The sequence below is a fragment of the Vigna unguiculata genome, chromosome 5 (assembly GCF_037176805.1).
Source record: "Vigna unguiculata cultivar grain cowpea cultivar isolate G323 ecotype 2 chromosome 5, ASM3717680v1, whole genome shotgun sequence".
NCBI lineage: Eukaryota > Viridiplantae > Streptophyta > Magnoliopsida > Fabales > Fabaceae > Vigna > Vigna unguiculata.
Window position 1 is genome coordinate 49,756,735 of NC_140796.1, and position 23,221 is coordinate 49,779,955.

The following is a 23,221-nucleotide window of genomic DNA, read 5'->3' on the forward strand; positions in this document are numbered from 1 at the left end:
AATAAAGTCTTGAAGAAGAGATATGACTTCTGTTTTATTTTTAAGAAAAAGAATCTAAGTAAATCTGCTATAATCATCAACTATAGTCAAAAAATACTTGTGTCCATCAATGGAAGAGACGGAAATCGGGCCCCAAATATTAACATGGATAAGTTCAAAAAATTGAAGAGATTTACTCGTGTTGGAAGAATATTTCAGACGTTTTTGTTTCACAAAAGCACAAGCATCACAAGCAATAATAGAAGGAGAACAAACATCAGAATGATCAGAAACAAGAAGCTGTAAAATTTTATCAGATGGATGACCAAGTTTCATATGCCACAAGTTACAAGGACTAGCATTATTAATAAGAGTAGAATGTGGTAAAGAAATATTTGTGTTAGATATACTCAAGTTACGTCTGTCTTGATAAATATCTAAGAGATAAAACAGGCCTTGATGTTTCCTAGCTGCTCCAATTGTTTGGAAGGTATTTGTCTGCATAATAAGACAAGTATCTTGGGAGAAAACCTTAAGACAAATAGTAGAATTAAGCAATTTTGGAATAGAGATGAGTTAAACAGAAAATTCAGGGACAAAAAGAGTGTTATGAAGGATAAGATTGCCCAAGACAATGGTACCCGAGAATTTAGCAATGAGAGAGTTTTGGTTGGGTAATTGTATAGAACTAGGAGAAATTGGTTTGAGATTTTGAAATAAAGATTTAAAAGGACAAATATGGTCAGTAGCACCACTATCTAAAATCCAAGAAGAAGAGGAAAAAACAAAACATGTGGGTTTGGTAGTACATTGATGAACAACAATAGCTGTGGAAGAAGAATCACTGGGAGACTGCTGAATCAAGGCGAGAAGAGCTTCAGACTGCTCTCTAGAGAAACCAAACTGAGCTTCAGCTTTGTCATCCTTCCCAGCACGAAGATCAGCAGTAGAGGAGACGATATCAACCATACTAGCATGAGCAGAGGGCTTCGAAGGAGGAGGTTGGACTTTAGTGTGTAGGTTAGAGCCTTGAGGCACACCATGCTTAATCCAACAAGAATCAGATAAATGTATGATTGGTTCAGTGACAATGGTCACAATATCTAGGATTGTGACCACCAGACCAAGGAAAGCGGCCTCGTCCACGATTGCTAGAGCTGGAAATCAACAATAAAGGAAAAAAATGCGGAAGGCGATTTAAATCTGATACCATGTTAGAAATGTATATGCCATGGGAGAAAGAAGAAAGGATGCGTACAAAAAACGCACAAGAAAAGTTTGGGTAAAAATCAACTCAAGAGAGTTTGCTTGCTCACTAATTTATTAGAATATATAGAGTACAATGTCCCATCATATAGAGGGAAAAGTAAAAAAAATAAAAAAATAAAAAAGAATATTTGATAATAATAAAAGAGAATCAAATATATGATATCTCTATCAATATAAATAAAATCAGGAGATATATAATATCTTTATTATTTATGTTGATAAATTTAATACATATGATTTTAATTTAGATTTACATGATAACAATTAGAGATGGCAAATAAACCCGTCTCCATAGGTATTGCCTGAACTTGTCCCCGTTTTGACAGGGAATCCCCACATTGACTGAGTATAGATATGGGTATGGGGAATCCCCGACTTGTTCAATTGGGCATGGGGATGGGTATGGGGATGTACATATCCCCGCCATAATACCCATCCCCACCATATCTCCGTTCTCATTTAAATTTTTAAAATATTCACAATTAATTAAGTAATCATATATATATATATATATATATATATATATATATATATATTATTTCTTCTAATCATTTGGTTTGTCATGAAACTCATTCGCATCTCCAATATATTTTTCATCTTATCAATACGTTTATGTAATTATGATGTATGCCAATTAAAATTTTATTATTATGTTTATTATGTGTTCTTTGTGTCATTTTAATCAAGTAATATATTATAACTTTTATTCGTATATAAAAAAAGAGATTCATTAGAATTTAAAAAATTGAAGTAAACACATTTAAAATATATTTTAATTTGAATATTTTTTTCCTTTTATATTTTTTAAAATATTTTTTAATTTTATCAACTAAGTTTCATTAATGTTTGTAGTTTGCAAATTTAATAAATATTTTGGTTCTCATGAAATTTTATTTAGTATTCTAATCTAAACAATTATAATTTATTTCAAAGTATTTGATATGGAAGAAACAATCATCCTCCTAATATTGAATATTTGATAATATTATGTTTCCTTTACCGTATTTTTTTTTATAAAAATTAATATTGAAGTAGTTAGAAAATGGGTACGGGTATGGGTACGAGATTATACCCGTTAACAATCATGTATTTATCATGTTTTCAAGAATTATTGTACATTTTTTAATATGCATATATCACATATCGTATCCTATTTTCAAAATAAACATAAACATATTTAGGGTATCAGATACAACGTATTGTATCGGTGCATCATAGCTTAAGATAAATAATGTAATAAACAATAACAAAAAAATATTTATTTTGTCACTTAATTTACATCATACTCATAACAACAAACATAAAAAGGTGTAGTAATATTTTTGTAGAAAAGGGTAAAGAAATTTATAGTGGACTTATCATAGTTAGATATAAAACAATTCTTTCATGTCAAGACCCACACTAGTTCGACATAAAATAGCTTCTTTCTTTTTACATCCGACCATGATAGGTTCCACGTAACTTTTTTTTTACTTTCAAAACCACCCTTATCATATTTCTACCTAGTCGAAAAAACTTGTGTTGTATGTCTTCTTCTTTTGCAACAAAGTTGTGTGAGGTGAGGGTTGCATTGTTGACCAAAATAAGGGTTTCTTCCATCTTTTGTGGTCAGTTTCCCCTGGAGCAACTTTTTGTCTGATTGGTTTTTGCATTAAAGTTAATTGTTAAACCTTTCATTCCCATTGTGACTGAGACTATTTTTGAGAAACTTAGTCATGATTATACACGAATGTAATTTTCACACATGCTCAAGGTACTTATGCTATGTTATCAGGTTGGACTACAAGTAAAAAATTGGCATGTCTTGTATGTAACTACCGCACATGCTTAAGGTACATAACAATAGTAAGAAGATATGTTAAATGTGTCAATGATGATGACTAGACTCAAAACATAGGTGGCGAAAGGATAGGAAATGTTTTGATGGTATCCAAGAATTGAGAGGAGCTCCTACTCCATTAACATGTACTAACATATTGGATATATTAGGTGATAGAAAACATTGCTTTGCAATGCTAAAAAAAGAAAAGAAAGAAGGGTGATTCTTGGTCGAAATTAAGTATATTCTTTAAGATGGATATAAGGAAAGACCTTCATCCTATAAATATAGGACCAAATAAAGTATTTCTTCCACATGCAGGATTTTCACTTTCATTAAAAGAAAAAGATATCTTCTATCATGTTTTAAAAGAAGTGAAAGTTCCAAAAAGTTATGGTTCCAATGTTTGTTGGACTAAAAAGTCATGATTTTCATATATTGATGCAAGACTTGCTAAAAGTAGCTATTCGAAAAGTGTTGCCAAAGGAAGTTACAAGAGTTCTATTGAAGTTAAGTTCTTTCTTCAAAATGTTATGTTCTAAAGTCATCATAATCGAAGATTTTGAATCATTGGACATACAAATTACATTAATTATGTGTGAATTAGAGATGATTTTTCCTCCATCTTTTTTGTCATAATGGTTCATCTATCCATATATCTAGCATATGAGCCTAGAATTTGTCGAGCCTGTACATAACCGGTGGATATATCCAATTGAAAAGTAATTATTTTTCTAAATAAATCTTTTTTTGTAAATTTATTTCCTCCACTTGTATTCCTAATCATAGTTTTATATTATTATAGATTTCTTAATAGGTTAAAGTCTTATGTGCATAATAGAAATTATCCAATAGGTTCAATTGCAGAGGGATATTTAAAGGATGACTCAAGATATTTGAACGATAATGTACAAACAAAGTTCAACACCCCACCAAGGAATTTAGATGGTCCAATAGGGAATGGAGTGATTACTACTTTGAAACCTTTTAAGTAGGAGCAAACTCATCATTTTGTCTTGTTTAATTATGAGCTCACCAAGTCATTTGTCATGTAAGACAATATTCATATTTTCGTCTTTTGTGTGAGATTTTAAATTCTATGAGCTTATATATTCAATTTTTTTTTTGTAGATAACATGAGGAATTTCTCTCTAGTAATGCTTAAGAAAAATCAACAAGAAATTGGAATATGGAAAAAGATCAATGTCTTATATTTCACAAGTGGTTTAAATACCATGTCAAAAATTTGGTTGAGTGAAGAGGTTCAATGGTTGGTTAAAAGGCCTAATACTATTGCTAGAAGATTTTCAACTATGTGATAAATGGTTACAGGTTTATTATTGAGAGTTGTAGACAAGAAGAAAATGTTACCTACCATGGAGTTTCAAAAGATATAATACAATTAGATTATTATTGACACTATGAATTTGTGTTATTTAAATGTGATTGGTTTGAAAGTAAGCAAGATTATTTTAGGTTAACATTTGTAAATTTTGGGAAGTTGATTTACAAAAGTGACCATTTCATACGTGGAACTTAAGTAAAGCAAGTATATTATATAGAAGATCCAGTTGATAATTAGTAAGTTATTACTAAAACCATCCCTAGAGATTTGTTTGATGTATATGAAGATTTAGAGAATAATGATTTGGAAAACTACTTGGGAAATGAATTATTAAAGAGTCCATTTTTGTATCAATCTATGATTGATGAAGATGAATGTGAGGATGTTAGTTGGTTTAGGGATGATGTGCCTGGAACAACAATTGATACAGGTACCGGATAATCATTGAACATAATATTAATGTTTCTATGTGCATAATTTTTGTTGTGTTGTTTTTAATGTACCAATTTCTATGTATATTCTTCTTTGTTTGTTGGTTATTTGAACATAAAATTTCAAAGTCAAGTAGATTTATGGCTAGTGGTGAGAAAGAAAAACCACTCTTGTTGGCCAAGAATGTTAAAGTGTCATTTTCAAGTGGTTCTACCATTGAAATCCTTGATGAGTTGGAAGAAATTGCATCAAGACCTAGTCAAACTCCACCACATTGGTTAATTTATATTTGTTCAATAATAAATGTAGTAATTTATTATATATGTAATAAGATATTATTTCCTAATTTTATACTTAATTAATAGGTTCTACTAGTAAGAGAAGAAGAGGTCCTACCAAAATTCTCAAGACTCATGGCTTGAGGTATGAAGAACGTTTACTGGCTCCTTGGCCTACCTGTTAAGCACTTATCAAGTACATTGAACAATTATTTGGGGACATAAGCTAGGAATGCACATTTAACTCCTCTAACTTTTACTAATTGGAACAAATTGAAAGAACATTGGGATGACATGAGGAAAACAATCTTGGTAATTCATTTCACTAACCTTTATCTTTGATTATATATATTACCTAAATTTTAATACTTATTAATTAATTATGATATGCAGTCAAAATTTGATATTGAAGAACATGTTAAAAGGTGGGATTTATGAAGCATATGCTAAAGTTGGAAGAACCATAAATGTCGATTAAAGATAAAATATTTTTTTCCAAATATGCCAGATGATTACAACTTCAAAAATTGACCCCAAGTGTTCCACTTGAGCAATGGAAATTTCTTGTTAAATTTTGGAAATCTGACATAGCTAAGGTCATTTGATTATTTAAATTTTATTATATGTGTACTTGTACTCGTATACCTTTGTTGCTTATAACTTCTGTCATTTCATATTTTTATTATAAAGGTTCGTTGTGAGAAGAACAAAACAAGTAGATCAAAATTTACTAATGTACATACCACAGGAACAAAAACCTTTGTTGAAATACAATACGAAGAGGTTAGACTAATTGCATAACTAATGTATTAAGGGTTGTACTTTTTTTACACAAATAATTTTTTCTTTTATATGGTAGGTGATGAAAAATATTGATGGAAAAGAGCCATCTCGTGCAGAAATGTTCATCATGATACATAAGCCTTGATCTCATTCATTATATGTATTTTTATAATTAATAGTTTTGTTTGAATAATAAGTTTAACTTTGATTCTTTTTCCTTTTTTAGTCGAAGCTTGAGGATGTAATTTCTTCTCATTCAACATGGCCAAAGAAAAACTCAACCCTAGATGATGTATTTTCTCAATTCTTTGGAAAAGATCGACATGACTATGTGTGCACATATGAAAAAGGGATTGCACTTTCAGATCTTTGGGGATCTAACTCTCAAGTTAGAATACAAAAATTAATTGATGAAGTTTGAATAAATGTTTAAGTTGAACTACAAAGCATGAAAAATAGAATGTAAGAGAAAATAGAACTAAAGCTAAAAGATCGAGTGAAGGAACAACTAAAAACCAAGCTGAAAGAGTTGGAACTAATGAAAATTGAGCTTCTAAACAACTTCAAACTCGCTTTTACTTAAATACCAAGCTATCCTCCAGAAGTAATGGTTTCAAATCAAATTTGAGAATGATTCGAGATCTAGAAGAGAGGAGGTGGTTGTTTAGGTAGTACATTTCTCTCTATCTAATTTTCTGTCAGTTGTACGGAATTGATGATCTAATTATTGATGCTTACATTGATTTTTACTATTCATTGGACATTTTAATGGATTGAGGACCACCCTTACACCTTGATTTGCCTCTATTATGTTATATGAATAAGTTAAACACAAACTTCTAAGAAATCAAATATCCTTTTTGCTGTGTCACACTCTAAGTGGCATGATTGGAAGAGAATGTGATAAATTTGATAATTGTATTATGCTAGTTATGGAGGGTTTTCTTTTTATCCTTTTGATAGTTCTTGATAGAGATATTATATTTTTTATTCTCTTTTATTATTTTTAAATATTATATTTTTATGATGATACATATTAGATTTTCCTTTTCCCCTTATATCAAGGGATTTTGTACTCTATATATTGGAGAAGTTTCTAATAAATCAGGAGACAAACTCTTTGAGTTATTTTTCACCAAACACCTCTTGTGCGTATTTGTACGCATTATTCCTTCTCGTGGCTTATACATATCTAACAATTCTTTTAAGATTACTATCAAAGTATAATGCTAATATCAAATGGGTTATGAAAAGGTTGAAGCATGTATAAAAAGTTATAAAAAATTGACTTATTCCCTAACTTAGGAATAAGAATACATTGTAAAACTAAAATGTGTATGTGTTAGAATGAGTACGATTGAATTTTCCAGGAACAAGTTTCAGATCATGTAGTGAGGTCATCTCACTTAATTGCCTTATGTTTCGTTATATGATTCGACATTGAAAATGATGGACAACGATGACAACATCTTTCATAACATGTTTATTTTCTTCATAACAATAATTATTGATGTAGCAGTAAATGTTTTTATTTTTTATCTTTGCATTGTTACTTTGCTTTTGTAGCTATTCTAAGTGAACTTTTTGAGAAAAATGCACATGCCTTGAATAACATCTCTTCTAATCTTGTTTCTCTTTACGTGAGTTTTATAAATAGACAACTTTAAATTATATTTTTATGTAAGAATTTAGTGGTTACAATGATTATTTTATTTCTTGTATTTATTGTAAGAAAAATATTTATTGTATTTGGGAAAATTTTCTTGTTTTTCCTAACACTTGGAAACCTTTTTGTTTTTTCTAACACTTAGAAAATCTCCATTTACTCATGCTAGTCCTAGGAGAAAAAAAAAGAGAAATGGAGAAAACTAACACAAAGTTAACTAAGATGTAATTAGCAAATTTTTCTTTATTTTTTTTATTTTATCTATCAATTGATTTTGTTAATAATATTTTGGAATATTTTTTTCTATTTCTTTTATCCAGGAAATTAGAAGATAATGTTGAAGTGGTCACCTTTGAAAAAAATCTTAACATTCTCAAATATCCATCCAATCTCTTTGAGCCTTTCTTGTAAGTCTTAATTCTCTAAAGTATGCTTATAATTATGTTCTTTTGGTTTATTGAGTTATAAACAGGAAAGGATTTGCAAACAATTATAAAGATATAAAAATTAATTCAGATAATTTTGAAAGGGTATATGAAGTTCAATACATTAATAAAGCTTAATCATTTAAATCGTTTATTAATTAACATTTCTTTTAAAAAATAGGTCCAGGAAAAAGTTGTTAAAGCATGGAACTCTACGACAAATAATGTAAGTCGCTTTTTATTCATTCTTAAAAAATTTAATATTAATTGAGCTTCTTATTTATGACATTTGAATCAGGAATTAGAGTCTTAGTTCCATACATTAACTAAACTCAAAAGAAAACTATATTTGAGTACATTAAAAGAAAGGTTATTGGTGTAATTTCTCATTTTATTTATATTTTTGTTGGTTCTATATAAGTATTTTTTTTTTGTTTCGTTATATTGATTGTTTGTTGATGAACTTTATCTAAGTGTTGTTGTTCAAGGAAATTGAAATAGGAGAAAGAGAACGTAAACCCAAAGTTCATTTTGACGGACTGACTTGAATATGGTGTGAATGTTTATGTATTTGTTAGACCAATTTATCAATGTTAACTATCTTTATTTACACTTGTTAGATAGTGCACATATATTGTTACATGCAAATGAGTGAAAAAAAATGACTTAAATAAGGTGTGAATGTTTTCTATTAGATACAACAAATTATCATAGCATTATATTTCAAAAGACGTTTTGCAAAACAATTTGATTTTGAGTATACAAGAAGAAAAAAAAAAGAGATTTAAAGTCAGTTATATGAATTTCTTCATACTTCATTTTTACATTCTGATAAACACATTGCATTTTTTGGTTGTAAGAAAGAACTAGATTGTATTATACTAACTGAATTTTTAGATATCTTATATGGTTGGTTGTTTTGAAAATAGGAAAATGATATGTTAACAAATTTTTTCTTAAAACTTTTTGACAAACTACTAATTTGGATAAAAAAGATGAGTTATCATCAAGTTTGAGGAATAAATATGTATATTTGTTTAGTCTGAGATAATTTGTAAGAAACATGGTATACTATTTAATTTTTACTCCTTTTGTTCTTTTGAATTATCATTAAGTAACATAGTATATTATAATAAGGTGAAATATTTTTCTGATGTTTCTTATGGTTCAGAAAATGAGTTCTTGTTTGCTAACACTAATGAAGATAATCCACCAACCCATCCATACAGTTTTCTTTGATTATTTGCAAGAACAACTAAAAATAACGAGATAAGTGATACAAATAGTTGTAGAGATTCAAAAGAATTGATCTATAAAAACTAAAATCAATTTTTTTATGATTTTAAAAGATCAATTGGTCACAAAAAAATGTTGGTGTGACTATTTATATTAGTGGCATTTTTATAATGTTGCCTTAATAAAAAAAACTATCACTCAATTTTTTTAGTAACAATTTTAAAATGTCCCTTTATTTCAAAAAAAAATATGTTACCAAAGGTTTATAGTAACATTTTTGTAATGTTACTTATTTATAAAATAAATTATTATACTAAAAGAGTTTGGTAACATTTTTTAAAATGATACATTTTCATTAAATAAATGTTACTAAAGGTATCTTGTAACATTTTTATAAATGTCTCAATTGATATCTAAAAATGTCACTGATGGTTATTAGTAACATAAGATATACATAACACGTGGTATATTGTTATTAAATCATATTAGTAACATTTTTTAAATGTTACTAATATATTTTTGTTTGTGTGTGTGCATACGTTTGTGTGTGTGTGGATTCTTCGTCAAAACGAGAATGGATTCCAACAATACACACGGAGACATGTTTATTTCGTCAAAACAAGAATGGATTCCAACAATACCCAGGGAGACATGTTTATTGTGTCATCCCTAAATACAATGAAGGACTAAAATTTTAGTTTTAGTAACCTAACAATATTTTTACGTAGACTTTTCGGTCCACTAGTGCAAAATTATGTTTTACAACAACGTTAGATAATTAACTAACCTTGCGAATTTAATGTATTTATTTTACAAAGTGATTGTTTCTATCTACTTTATATGAAACCAGATACAAAAAATTCATTTGTTAAAAGTTTTGTGTGTCAATATGGGGATTCTTCGTCAAAATGGGAATGGATTCCAACAATACCCACGAAGACATAGTTATTGTGTCATCCCTAAATGCAGTGAAGGACTAAAATTTTAGTAACCCAACAATATTTTTATGTAGGTTTTTCAGTCCACTAGTGAAAAAATATATTTTTACAACAACATTAGATAATCAATGAACCTTGCGAATTTAATGTATTTATTTTACAAAGTGATTGCTTCTATCTACTTTATATGAAACCAGATACAAAAAATTCATTTGTTAAAAGCTTTGTATGTGTGTCAATGTGGGAATTCTTCGTCAAAATGGGAATGGATTCAAACAATATCCACGGAAACATATTTATTGTGTCATCCCTAGATGCAATGAAGGACTAAAATTTTATAATAACCCAACAATATTTTTATGTAGGCTTTTCGATCCACTAGTGCAAAAATACATTTTTAAAACATTTAGATCATTAATGAACCTTGCGAATGTAATGTATTTATTTTACAAAGTGATTGTTTCTATCTACTTTATATGAAACCAGATACAAAAAATTCATTTGTTAAAAACTTTGTGTGAGTGTCAATATGTGAATTCTTCGTCAAAACGGTAATGGATTCCAACAATATCCACGGAGACATGTTGATTGTGTCATCTCAAAATGCAATGAAGGACTAAAATTTTAGTAACCCAACAATATTTTTATGTAGGCTTTTCAGTCCACTAGTGCAAAAATATATTTTTACAACATTAGATAATAAATGAACCTTGCGAATTTAATGTATTTATTTTACGAAGTGACTGTTTCTATCTACTCTATATGAAATCAGATACAGAAAATTCATTTGTTAATAGCTTTCAAGAAATATAGTTGAATATTTAGAGAAACAGAAAACAACCATTTGAAAGTTAAAAATGATAGTAACTATAATGTCCCTTAAATTTCATTTAGACATCTATACAAAACTCTGAAACTTATTTAATACGCTACCCTACAAAGAAAATTACATGGAACCATGTAAACAAGCAGTATTATTGAAATCCTAAACATGCGTAAGGAATTTTATTTTTACATGTAATTTTCTTCTATAACAGAACAAAACAAATCTTATATGTATGTTGTATGTATTTAACCACCCTCACTAGCTAGAACTTGGTGGTTGTTTGGTTGGTGTTTTGGTTGTTATTAAGAAAATGAAGCAACACAGTACTCTTGCACCTGGGGCATTTGGGGTTGGGGTCATCCTTTGAGAACAAAACATACATGAGGCATCGAAGACAACCTACAAGGAGCATCGATCTTATCTCTTCATTAGTCTCTGAAGACACGCATGACTCAGGATCCGATGAATACAAACACAATGGTGACGATGATGACGGGTTCGCTAATGATGAGTTTGCAGTTGTTGGTGGGGACAAGCTCAGCTCAAATTCCAGCTTAGCACTCCTTCCTCTTTCATTACTCATCTCTGTCCTTTCTTAACAAACAAATCTCCAAATAGATCTATAACAACATAGAAGTGTAAGAGATGAAAGTTTTATTCATATGAAAGTACAATATAGAAGTTCTAGATTCACTTACAATAAGATAATTAAAATAAATTGGTATGATGATGATGAGTCTGAAATAATGATTGAAAAGAAGCACAGGACAAGCCCAGAAGAATCAGACAGCTAGGTTTATTGTGTTTGATATAACATGTCCAAAACAGCCATGCATATATATATATATTGCAGCAAGCAGCAAAAGGGTTGGTTTTTCTAGAGGATGTGTTTGACCTGAAATGTCAAATTTAATTATTGTGGTTAGTGAAGGAGCCAACCGTAAGATAGAAAATTATAACAACGAAGGTTGCAGGAACATGAACAGGATTAAAAACAGGTCTGGTATATCATGTGAATTCAATGGAATTTGGCTGCGAAAGATACTGTTCCATCGATGTGAAAGCTGCATGTTTATCCTCTTACTATTCCTCTTCTTTGATCCAATTAACACACGAGAAAAAAAGGGATTTCTTACACGCCTGTTTGTTTAATTATGAGGATAGATTGAAAAGTCTCCGATTCGTATTTATTCATTTCATTGAATAAAGATTGGTTTGGGCACATTGAATCAGAAAAGCTGTTTGGTCCATACAATCCACAGGATATTTTCGTTTGGTGAAGCCGATTGGATCCATAAATTGCCAAATTTGACTATTCCTTGCGTATAGTTGAACAGTTGAACAAACTATAAACATCGTCAGATCCAAATTTAATATTACATTTTAATTCAATCATGTGTGGGAGCTGTCAGGTTACAAACACTTACAGTAACGTCCAGGTCTCATTTGCAGTTCATATTCCCTACTGAGTTTTTAGTCTAATGCTTATTTATTGGTTCAACAATCATTTTTTTTTACTTACCGTTCAAATTTCTATCTATCATTGTATTCTTACTTTTCAAAAAACAAAACTTGTATTAATCTCTGCAGAGGTTAAGTTTTTGTTTTGTGTTGTTTCCATATGAATGTTTTAATGATCAACTACTGCTACGTACAGAACATAAATATTGGTGTCAGTTTTCGATTACTCCATCTGTCCGAATCGTAGACCATTTATAGATTGGGTTGGTGTGGCACTTGATGCCTCTTATCTTGCTCTTTCTCTTTGTCTTACCTTTGTTAGGGTTTTCCCTGTCTCTCTTCTTAAATGCATTTTCTTTCACTGTCAAAACAGCAAATGAATCCCCAAGCTTGTAAGCACATATATTTACCACAACTACTGTTTATTTGATTAAGTATTTGCAAATTTCATTTAGTTATCATTTGAATTGTGTTAGAAAATGCTGCAGTTTATGACTTTTTTTCAATATTAAAAGCAAGTTAATGTCAATGAATACAAGATTTTGTGGCAAACATTGTATCTTTGACCAAAGAAACACAGACATAGATGGATATAAAGAATCTAATCACGGGATATTTCTATCTTTCGGCGCAGATTAATTTCCTTCATGTGATTAAGCGTTTTCCTAATTTTTAATCAATAAAATGAAACCATAGTTATTTTCCGTGGGAAAACTCTCATACCATTAAAAACTGTTGATACCAAGAATCATTAAAAATCTCAAAGCAAATTATGGTTTGAAACTTGAATTGGTCGATATAACAGCTTGGAGGAAGTAGAAAGCATAAAGTCTAAAGAAACCAGACTCAGTTGTTATATATAAATAGAAAAATAATTTTTTGACTACTAAATTTTAATAACTTTTTCTTATAACTTTTGAATAATATTTTTTAAGTAATTTTTCATTTTTTTATTTTTTTATTCTCGATATTTTAAAATCACTTAAAATATGATATCTCATATTGTAAAAAAAAAAAATTATCAACATTTAATAGTCAAAATATCATTGTGAATGTAAATAACATGTCAGATACGTCTCTTTGTCAAACTAATAGAAATCGTTGAGTTTTATTTACTTTGTTTGTTCACACTGTTCTCTGTATTTCAACTAATGCTTGTGTGATTATAACTGGTCGAAAGGTGGTTGAATGTTTGACTTTTAGTATTTTTCAAGTAGAAATCTGATTTGAAAAAAACAACTTTGTTCTGGTTTTCATGACACTGTTATGCATTGCGATTTCTCACTGTTTCCCTTAAAACTTTGATTTATGTTATCTTAATAGGTTTGAAGATTCAAGCTTGGAAGAAAATCTCTCAGTATTCAATGCAGTCACTGTCATCATTATCATATTTTATGTTTTGTACAATATTTTGCTCGAGGATGCCCAATTGGGCTTTCCTAGCCCAACCTAGCCCGTTTAGAAGTAACAGAAAACCATTAGACCAAATAGATGTAATTATATTTGGGCCTACATTTTCTGGAATTAATCTAACCCATCATGGTAGACTAATACTTCTTAATACATAAATTTCTTAATGGGAATTAAGCGAATTAAGAATTAATACATAAGTCATTATTAATGGGAAACTAAATAAACTCAAAGTTTAGCTAGTTTGACGACTTAGATATTTATGATACATTTATTTCATATTGTGCTTACAAATGTCAATAGCTATTAACTATACATAGCTTTCTCAATAATTTCAGGCCATAAATAATTGACATATTTGCTTTATGAATATACAATCATATGTAAGCAATAAATAATAATTATTTGGTCATAAAACCATTTCTATTTTGTTGATATTTAAGAATAATTAAAACTTCACACGTCAGGTTAAAAAGGAGATTTGGAATCCAAAAGCACATACTGATTCTTTCCTTTCCCTTTGGATAACATACTTTTTCCAATTATATTATTATACCAAACTTTCAGACTCCGCACATGAACTTGTAATACAAAATCAATTAAATGACCAAAGTACAAGAACTTTTGATGGTCCATGTTCAGTGAAAAAAAAAAAAATATGCATACATTTATGGTCCAATATATGATGACGTGAGTTTCAAGATAACTTTCGCAATTCGAAATCAATTCTTTTTCATACACGAAATACAGAACATTAATAATGGCAACAAAATATAAAATCTATACATTTCATAATTAATTAAACATATTCAGTGCAAAATATCATATAATAAAGGATATTTAATTTACAGCGAGAACAGTACAAACTTAACAATACCGAGAATAGAAATGGTCTCCAACATATCAGTTTGGGAAAGTGAGTGAATCGATCTGAAAATATTTAAATATGAAGTTTGGGTTATTTGTTCTAAAAGATGAAAATAGAGAATTGTAAAAATAAAATTTCTGAATGATTTAATTGATAAAAAAATATTTTAATAGATTAAAAGTGTAATTTATATTTTTATTCTTATGGTTAAATTTAATATAAAATAAAATACATTTTCTTAAAACCAATTGAAAATTAAATCTGAATGATAAATTTATAAAATATATATTTAATAAGTGTAATTAATTTAAAATATATTTAATTGATTGAAAATAATTTTAATTAAATATTACATGGTAAAGAAACGAACCACCACGCCATGGTCAAAAGCACACACGAGCCACAATAAAAAAAGGTCAATGTTGTAAAACGAAAATTTGAGCTGGCTTCTTCACTCTCTAATCTTCTCCCTCAGAGGATGGACGGTGGATAAACTTTCGCAAATCATTGCTCTAACATCCTCTATTAGATCTCTTTCGAGTTTAAATATCGTAGATAAAATACTACTACACTCAAATTTGCTAAAGAAATATGAATTTAAATCTTATACATGAAACAAACATGTTGAAAATGATATCCCGTTTAAGACAGTCATTAAATTTATCAGTAAGCAGGAGGAACCAGTCATCACATCTAAAATATCACAAAAAAAGATTGACAAACCAACAATTTTGATTTCATTTTTTGGATGGGTTAAATGGGTCAAATAAGTCCGTCTGATTGATTTAACCGGTATTTCCACCCATACTTGTTAATAAGAAACGAGCAAACCAGTATACGATGATCATATTTCTATACCATTCAACAACTTTTAGAACAATATTCGAACACTACACTTTTCATTTATATAGAGTTAAAAATCGTTATTCAAACGAGGACCAAATCTTCTACAACGTTCCCTTCAAATGAATTCGGGAACAACTTCACAGGTTGAGCATAATGAAGAACATCATTGCCGCACTTGCTGCGTTTGCTTAATCCTCTAAAATTTGCTGTCGCTCAAGCTCCAGAATCCGATCAGCTAGAGGGCTTACAGTGCCATTTATAGTTCCATTGCGTCCTCTACACTGTTGCAGTTGTTCCTGGAGATGCCGCACTAGCTCATTCAATCTTTGAATATTCTTCTCTTGAACTAAAATAATCTGCGGCCAAGAACACCAAATTCAAGAAAAACATCAGTAAATATCCTATTAAAATAGTATAAGACAATTCTGTCGTGATTTTTGGGAGCTCGGGATAGGCACGTAATTCATGTTATAAATGGTAATATTGGTTCAGAGGTAGACTTGGGGAATGTGGAAGATGAAGAGGATAACAGAAACGAGAAAATGGGAACACAATTAGTACAAACAGGGAGGAATTGAATCACAACTGAATGGGACAGGTGACATTCAGGATAAAAGAAGACTGAGATTGGATGGGGAAGTAGAATATTTTTGTGCAAGGGTAAGACGGGTGGAGTGCACCGCTGAGTGGCAAGACAATAGCTGAAATTTGTTCTTTCCTGGTTTCTAGTTGATTTTCACCTGTGTAAGGAATTTGGCTCCGTTTATGAAAATACATAATGCTGATCACTTCTTAATCTCTATTGAGTTTGATGTCAGAGCTCCTAGTCCTAAGAGCTGAATGGTATCTATAAGGATGAGAGGTCAAGTTTGAAGCTTTGAAACGAATGATGACATGTACAAGGTAAGTGGCAGGGCTTGAGGTACCTTATTTCACCCATAAGATCCACATTGATATACTAGGCTGAGTGATACAGAGATTAATCAAATTTCAATCGATGACTAAGAGGTGCTTACTGACGTCCAGGTTGTCTGGATGACAAACAACTATATGAATCTGAAACGTAGTTCAGCAGACCGGGGGACACTGATGAAGCTGTATCAACTGGGGCAAGATTGAAGTTGGGTATCGGGGAGGTTTTTTCAGTGCGAAGAACAGATTTTCCAGTACATGTGTCAGAGTAAGCAACTACGTATACCATTGTTGGAATTTATTCTTTCCTAGTTTCTAGTTTATTTTCTATGCTGTGAGGAGCTTAGCTCCGTTTATCTCAGTAAATAATACTCATCACTTCTTAATCTCAATTATAGAGAAATTATAACATCATAAATGGGGTAAGACAAAGGTATGTGAATATAATACTAGTTACGCACAATGAAGATAAGCCACAATAAAACTACCTAATTTTGTGTCTCGTTAAATGTTACAGTTTCAAATTTACTATATAATAATCTTTCACATAACAATTGATCAACATACATTGGAATACCCAATGGAATGGTTGCAACATTATAACGAATGGATGCTCCATAAGCCAATAACAACTAATAAATCTCCTAAATGTGCACCAGTGAGTTTTAAAAATGAGACATTCAAAACTATGCCCATACATGTATCGCCGTACCACTCTTCCCCCAGTGAGTTTTTAATTGGCATATTGTTTCCAGTTATAATTGTATGAAGTACAAACATGAAGTCTTTAACACAGAATGATAACTTTGGAAGTTGGGAACCTCCAACAAACCACAGAAAGGGCATAAAACTTTCTGTCACACAAAGATGACTTGTATTTTTTTGAAAAAAAATTATATGGAACAGAAGCTGAGCACTCCAGATGAATCCAAACCAAACATATGCAGGAATTTACCAAAACTTCCTTAGCCATATGCAGAAGATGACAGATGCCACAACAAAGCACATCAACAATCAGGGGTGGTTAGAAAGGAAAAACCGGTGATTCATGGCTGCAGATCCAAGATTGAAAAAGAGCTAACAAAGGAAAGCAACTAACACTAGCTTGAGGGATTTTGAGTGAAGCAATAAGGGTTAAATCACTATATGAATGGAAGTGAGAGAGTGCCCATAGAAAGTATTCCACTATCCCTTCTTCCTTCCCGCCAATTCCTTTCTGCATCTTCTTTATACACACTTAGCTTCCAAATCTCTACAACTGGAAAGCACTCCTTCATTGATATTTTATCAGTAATATAAGTGCAGATAAGAATTGTACATATTTATGTTTTTTTATTTACAGGTTCCTTACATGCTGCTAAGCTCAGATCACTCATCTTGATTTCATGAAATTTATAAAATTCTGGAAACATACAGTCTCAACTGATTTTGCAGGGTGTTATTTTATTCTTCTTCCTAAATGGCCACAAGACTACATAAAACGATTCTTGAAAAGTCAACACTAAACTCCCCTTCATCCCTCGCAAAAAACCACCAAAATATTCTATAAAAAAAATGAGTGAACCAAAAATGGAACATGGTTGAGCACCTTGAACCCACCCACAATGCCAAATTCATGTACAGCATAATGACACGAATAGATCCAACCTAACACAACGAAGTACACAAACACTCATCCAAACAAATATATTACCGTAGCAACAGTAACCATCTGTGTTACAATCTCAACACCTCTCAGTGGGAAAATTTTCCTCACTCGACTTTTATAATTGAAATGTACCTCATGCAACTTCAGCGCAAAAAGAGCACAAATCAAAAAACTGTAGGCAGATGAGTAAAATAAGCACACCACACGAAACAGATGCTACATCAAACAACACAAGTTACTAGTTATATCAACATAGAAATGCAATTTAAAGCATAAGACCTTCTCCTTGACGGTTTCCTCAGCCTTAGAAATTTGATGCTGCTTCTGAGACACGTTGGGGTTGGAGTCAACATCGGCCACAAGCTGCTGCTTCCACTCGAACTGCGAGGTGATTATGAGTATAATCAGCAAGAAGACAAGCAACATGGGCCTCGACATGGTTCCTGATTACAGACCTAGCACCTGGTCAACATTCAAAGTCAATTACCCACAAAATATACTCAATTAGTTGAATTCGTGCTTCCAAAAGCTAGCATCGAAATTAGGGTTACTGGGATCGAGGAATCGCACAGAAATCATGATCAGCAAAGAAGAGGAAGAAGAAGAAGTGGAAGACTTACAGATGGATGTGAGGGAAGAAACCCTAAATTCATTATCGGTTGGTAACGGTTGGGAGTGCAGGGTTAGGGGAAATGGAAAAAGCAATTTGTCGAGTGAATTGGGAACAGAGGGAGTGATGCAGTAAGCAAATCAAATTTGGAAGTTAAGAGATTCTTTACCGGCAACGGCAAGAGGGTACCATAAACTGCACTGCACCTCGATCTTTCTCTCTCTTTCAACTTTCCACTTTTCTTCTTTCTCTCAACCATTTACGGAAGTAATTTCCAAGATAAAAGCCCTGATTCGTTGCGGTTGGGAACACCTAATTCTACCCTATACCGCACTTCTCAATATTCATTATGTATGTTCACACGTAACAAATCATTGAAGTTGAAAGAGGTGTGTCGATTATAATTTTAAGATATCAAGGAGTTGGATAAAAATGTGATTTTTGTTGGTGTGATTATAGAAAAAAAAAATGTTTATGTCAAGAATAAATTTAGTGTTTTTTATTTTTGGATTATCTTTTGAAAGAAGATAATTACAATTACAATCAATAAGAGTTAAAGAGACAAGAGTTAGACTTTTATTTGTTATATTTATTATTGACATATGGTCAAGAGTATGATATTGTTTTTTCAGTCAAAATAAAGAAAGTACTGAAAATTATAATTCTGGATGAAAATGAAAATGTTAATACCACAATTGAAAATATTGTGTATAAAAAAATCTTCAAAATTATTTTAAAAAAAAAACATAAAACATTTTACAATAAATAGATTTAAGGTATATATATCTTCTTATTTTGTTGCTTTATTTCAATTATAAGGTATTTTTATTAAAGTTACATTTTAAGTTCCTTAATGAATTAATAACAGATAAAAGATTTCGATAAAAGCTCTCGTTACTAATAAAAGCCTTCTTAACATTCAGATTTATAACCAATTATGTGTATTTTAATTTGGACATATAATATGAATGATTGTATAATTATGTTATTAAAATATAATATTGCATATTTATCATGTACTTACAAAATATTATAATTTAAGTTATCCCGACATTCACGCGGGTAAAAAAGAAGTAAAAAAAGAGTTTATATTTCATGGTATTCTCTTTTCTATCAAGAATTCGATGCAATGAAAGTATATAATTTTACTTTTCTGAAAAATCTCATCCGCTAAGTTTCTTGCCACGTGTGTAATATTTTTATGTACTGAAAAAAAGTCCTTATCTTTTCCAAATTCCCAATCCTCATCCACTACAAACCCCATCATTCATTTGTACACGAAATCTACAAGACTACGCTAATGCAACATGCTATTACGAAATAAGCGGTTTAACAAATTGCCTAAACTTGCGTAGCACTAATCATAGCTTACAACCCCTTAACATTTCGCTTGTCTGACTCCACCCAACAAACACCAAAAATATGAGAGTGAAAACCAAGAAAAGAAGCGCCACCAAACTGTTGCTTATTCCGGCGAAGAAGCTACTCTTTGACGACTGCATTATTGTGCTTCGGAAACCAACCACTGCAGGAGAAGAACGCTTTGAATTCCCAACCCTTAATCTTATTCTCCGTTGTGCTGTGCCTTGCGCAGGATGCATTTGTGCAGCTTCATTTGCTCCTGTGTGACCCTCTGCTGAGATTGATGATTCGTCTAGTTTTATGATATCATCCTTCAGTATCTCTGCATAACAATCCTCTTCATACACCTCCTGCAACATAACAGGTCAAAAAAATGGATAAATTTCTCCATGAATGTAAAACCAATTAAGTTTTCTATTAATATGTGTATACCTTTGCTTGATCTGAAGATTCTGTCAGCGTAGCTTCGTTAACTGGTCGAGGATTGGATTCTGAGACAGAATCAATTTGCTCATTGGAAGGAGAACCGTAACTGCTACTGCTCCTCTTGGAGCTACATCCTACCTCTTTGTCCTGCTCACAAACATCCCTTTGATCTATACCACCACCTTCTGAAATGGCACAACCACTTTCGTGTGAATTCACGGGATGCCTTTGACTTGAAGAAGCTCTATTCGAATGATCACTCAAACGGAACTCTGTGTTCCTCTTCAGCCGACAAATAACCAAAGAATCCTGCAGATACATAGTACAACAAACATACAACTAAGAATCCATGAATCTGAGTCATGTCATGTGACTTTTTCTGTCTTCACAGCTAGTTTTCTATAAATTCCAATCCTTAAAGGAATACGTTACTAACATTTCTCTTGGAATATTGCAACAATTATTCACCTGAGACTTGTCATTGATGCAGTACTCGTGCATAATCCATTCAGTCCTCTCCCCTTTAGGTGCACGCCCCAAGTGAAACACCAATGTCCTCTTTGTTCCTATAACGTTGGAACCTGACTTTACATTACGCTCTTTGCCGGTGGCCTTCCAATATCCACATTCAGTTGCCCTTTTACTTTGTGAACCATTTGGGTACTTTCTTCCACGGGGAGAGAAGAAGAACCATTCGTTATCTGATTGAATGAACGATTTGGCTGGTTTCAAACCAGTACTATATCAGCAAGTCAAATCCATTGGTGGCAGATTTAAACATGCTTAACAATTTTAAACTTTTACATGCTGTTTTTTAAATTTACTTAGAACATGAATATTGATTGCAAACAGACAAACTCAATCTACATATCTTGGTTTCTTTCTGGTTGTTCTGTTTTCACTTCAGCATGAAAGTAGACAATGACGGAGGAGACACATGTTTTTCATTGTTCAACCAAACACACGACATTATGCATCAAACACTATCAAAACCAAATCAAATTCTACAATGAGGCCAAAGTGCAGAAAATTAACAGTTGGTAGAATAACTAGGACTTTACAACAGAATATCGTTGTTGTTTTAACTATTTATACAAAAGAAAAAACGCGTTGCTGAATAACTTTTACATAGGGGTTTTTAACAATTTCAACACAGCAAGCAAATTAATTCATGTCGAATATGTGTGGGTTTTACATAGGGGTTCAACACAATGTATGACTTCAATTCCAATTCACGCAATGCAAAAATTAGGTGGAATGCCCCTCCTTGCATAAGAAAGATGTTTGTATTAGTATATAAAGTTGACAAATTTCGATGTACTTGCCACTGTCCTACTTACACACAACATAAACTACAAGTTTCACCCACCCCACATGGATCATTTTGATTTTCTATTTTTCAGCATCACCTGTGATTAGTCAACAATTGAAAAACTCAGCTTTCAATTATACCAAAACTAACTTACTCGCACGGAAATCTCCAACCTTATAACTCAGTTTTTCAAAACGAGACATGTTTAAAATCTAAAACGGTATCAAATCATCTACCAACTAAACCTAACAGGGTTGTCTTGTCTTGGACCCCATACGTCCATAACTATGACCAATACGCGTATGGAACTATATCCGACTTGTTACATGTGACATGGATATAGACATTAGTTAATTAGTTAAGACTAAAATTACACAACTAATTCTCCACCTAAGAAGAAGAAGTATTGAAAAAACAAGACAATAATCTAAGACACATGCAATCAGACAAAAAGCTTTGATTCAGAGAGAGAGAAAAAGTATTAACCTGGTAAATCCCAAGGCTCGTATTTACAGAGCTCAACCTCAGAAATGACTTGAACACTCTCTTCATGGCCATCCAACTTCTTCCTAAGGTAGTAAGAAATCAACTCCTCATCGGTGGGGCAGAATCTGAAGCCAGGAAACATGGAAGAAGCAGCGATGGACATCTGGGCTTCCCTGGAAACCCCTTCCATGATCCAGTGCTCTGTTTGTGGTGAAGCAATCGGCGAGAAAAGAACAAAGAAAGGGAAGCTAGGGTTTAAGGTGAAGGTTGTGCATGGTTATAAAGGAACAGGGTTGGTGGTGGAGGAGTTATTCCTTGGGGGGAGGAGTGGCTCTGTTTGGGAGGTTGAATGCTTTGCTTGGTTGTGTGTGGCACGCAAACTGCCACGGGTTCTGGCGTGGTCGTAGAGCTTTTGAGAGAGTCGGCCAAGAATGTATGAAATGGAGAGGTGAGGTAACCAAGGTTCGCTTCCATTTCCTTCTTGTCACGTGGCCTCACATCATCATCTCCTTCTTTCTCTCTTCAAACTCTTCCACCGTTTCTTGCAATCAACACACTCACTTCTTGTTGCTTCTAGCACTCCTCTTTCAGACACTTCTTTTTATATTTTATTCTTTCTTCTCTCCTTCCTTTTCTTTACCCTTCATGTGTATTCAAACCTTCGCATTCCAAAACTTACTTTTCATACAAAAAAGTTAACCTCAAACAAAGGTTACTCTTTGCTTGCGTACCAGGTTTAAAATGAACAATTTCAACTTGGTAAATATGTCTCTCTCTTTTTCTGTGTCTGTCTTCAGAAAATACTGAATACACGTAACGTGACTCGTGAAGCCAAAAGTTATCAGCTTCTGTACTCATGCAGTGAATGACCGTACACTAGATAA

General features: G+C 31.7%; 2 protein-coding genes and 1 pseudogene across 4 annotated transcripts; all 3 read right to left on the bottom strand.

Annotated features, from left to right (window-relative positions):
• Positions 1–11,013: 11,013 nt before the first annotated feature.
• LOC114185934 (protein GL2-INTERACTING REPRESSOR 1 pseudogene) lies at positions 11,014–11,885 on the bottom strand (annotated as a pseudogene). The gene is made up of 2 exons (XR_003604932.2): positions 11,695–11,885; positions 11,014–11,616 (listed from the first exon to the last, which is right to left on the bottom strand). The product of XR_003604932.2 is annotated as a protein GL2-INTERACTING REPRESSOR 1 pseudogene (transcript).
• A 3,686-nt stretch (positions 11,886–15,571) lies between these two features.
• LOC146886515 (peptidyl-prolyl cis-trans isomerase G) lies at positions 15,572–19,082 on the bottom strand. 2 transcript variants are annotated; one of them, XM_085673683.1, is made up of 3 exons: positions 18,921–19,082; positions 18,421–18,603; positions 15,572–15,937 (listed from the first exon to the last, which is right to left on the bottom strand). In XM_085673683.1, the coding sequence occupies exons 2-3, from the start codon at positions 18,577–18,579 to the stop codon at positions 15,770–15,772; spliced, it is 327 nt and encodes a 108-aa protein (XP_085529809.1). In that variant the 5' UTR covers positions 18,580–18,603; positions 18,921–19,082; the 3' UTR covers positions 15,572–15,769. The 2 variants fall into 2 exon arrangements, with proteins under 2 accessions (XP_085529809.1, XP_085529808.1); XM_085673682.1 differs by having other exon boundaries at positions 18,762–19,074.
• Positions 19,083–19,971: 889 nt separating this feature from the next.
• Positions 19,972–23,005, bottom strand: LOC114184747 (NAC domain-containing protein 40-like). Its single transcript, XM_028072058.2, has 4 exons — positions 22,338–23,005; positions 21,008–21,261; positions 20,546–20,848; positions 19,972–20,463 (listed from the first exon to the last, which is right to left on the bottom strand). The coding sequence occupies exons 1-4, from the start codon at positions 22,525–22,527 to the stop codon at positions 20,113–20,115; spliced, it is 1,098 nt and encodes a 365-aa protein (XP_027927859.2). The 5' UTR covers positions 22,528–23,005; the 3' UTR covers positions 19,972–20,112.
• Positions 23,006–23,221: the final 216 nt, after the last annotated feature.

Bases quoted from the DNA above. Each gene is read 5' to 3' on its own strand.
- LOC114184747 (XM_028072058.2), bottom strand. From the start codon at position 22,527: ATGGAAGGGGTTTCCAGGGAAGCCCAGATGTCCATCGCTGCTTCTTCC. The intron at 21,262-22,337 runs GTTAATACTTTT...GTTTGAAACCAG, and splicing joins CGAGCCTTGGGATTTACCAG to CCAAATCGTTCATTCAATCA. The intron at 20,464-20,545 runs GTATACACATAT...GTTATGTTGCAG, and splicing joins AATCTTCAGATCAAGCAAAG to GAGGTGTATGAAGAGGATTG.
- LOC146886515 (XM_085673683.1), bottom strand. From the start codon at position 18,579: ATGTCGAGGCCCATGTTGCTTGTCTTCTTGCTGATTATACTCATAATC. The intron at 15,938-18,420 runs GTCTTATGCTTT...TCTTGGCCGCAG, and splicing joins AGGAAACCGTCAAGGAGAAG to ATTATTTTAGTTCAAGAGAA.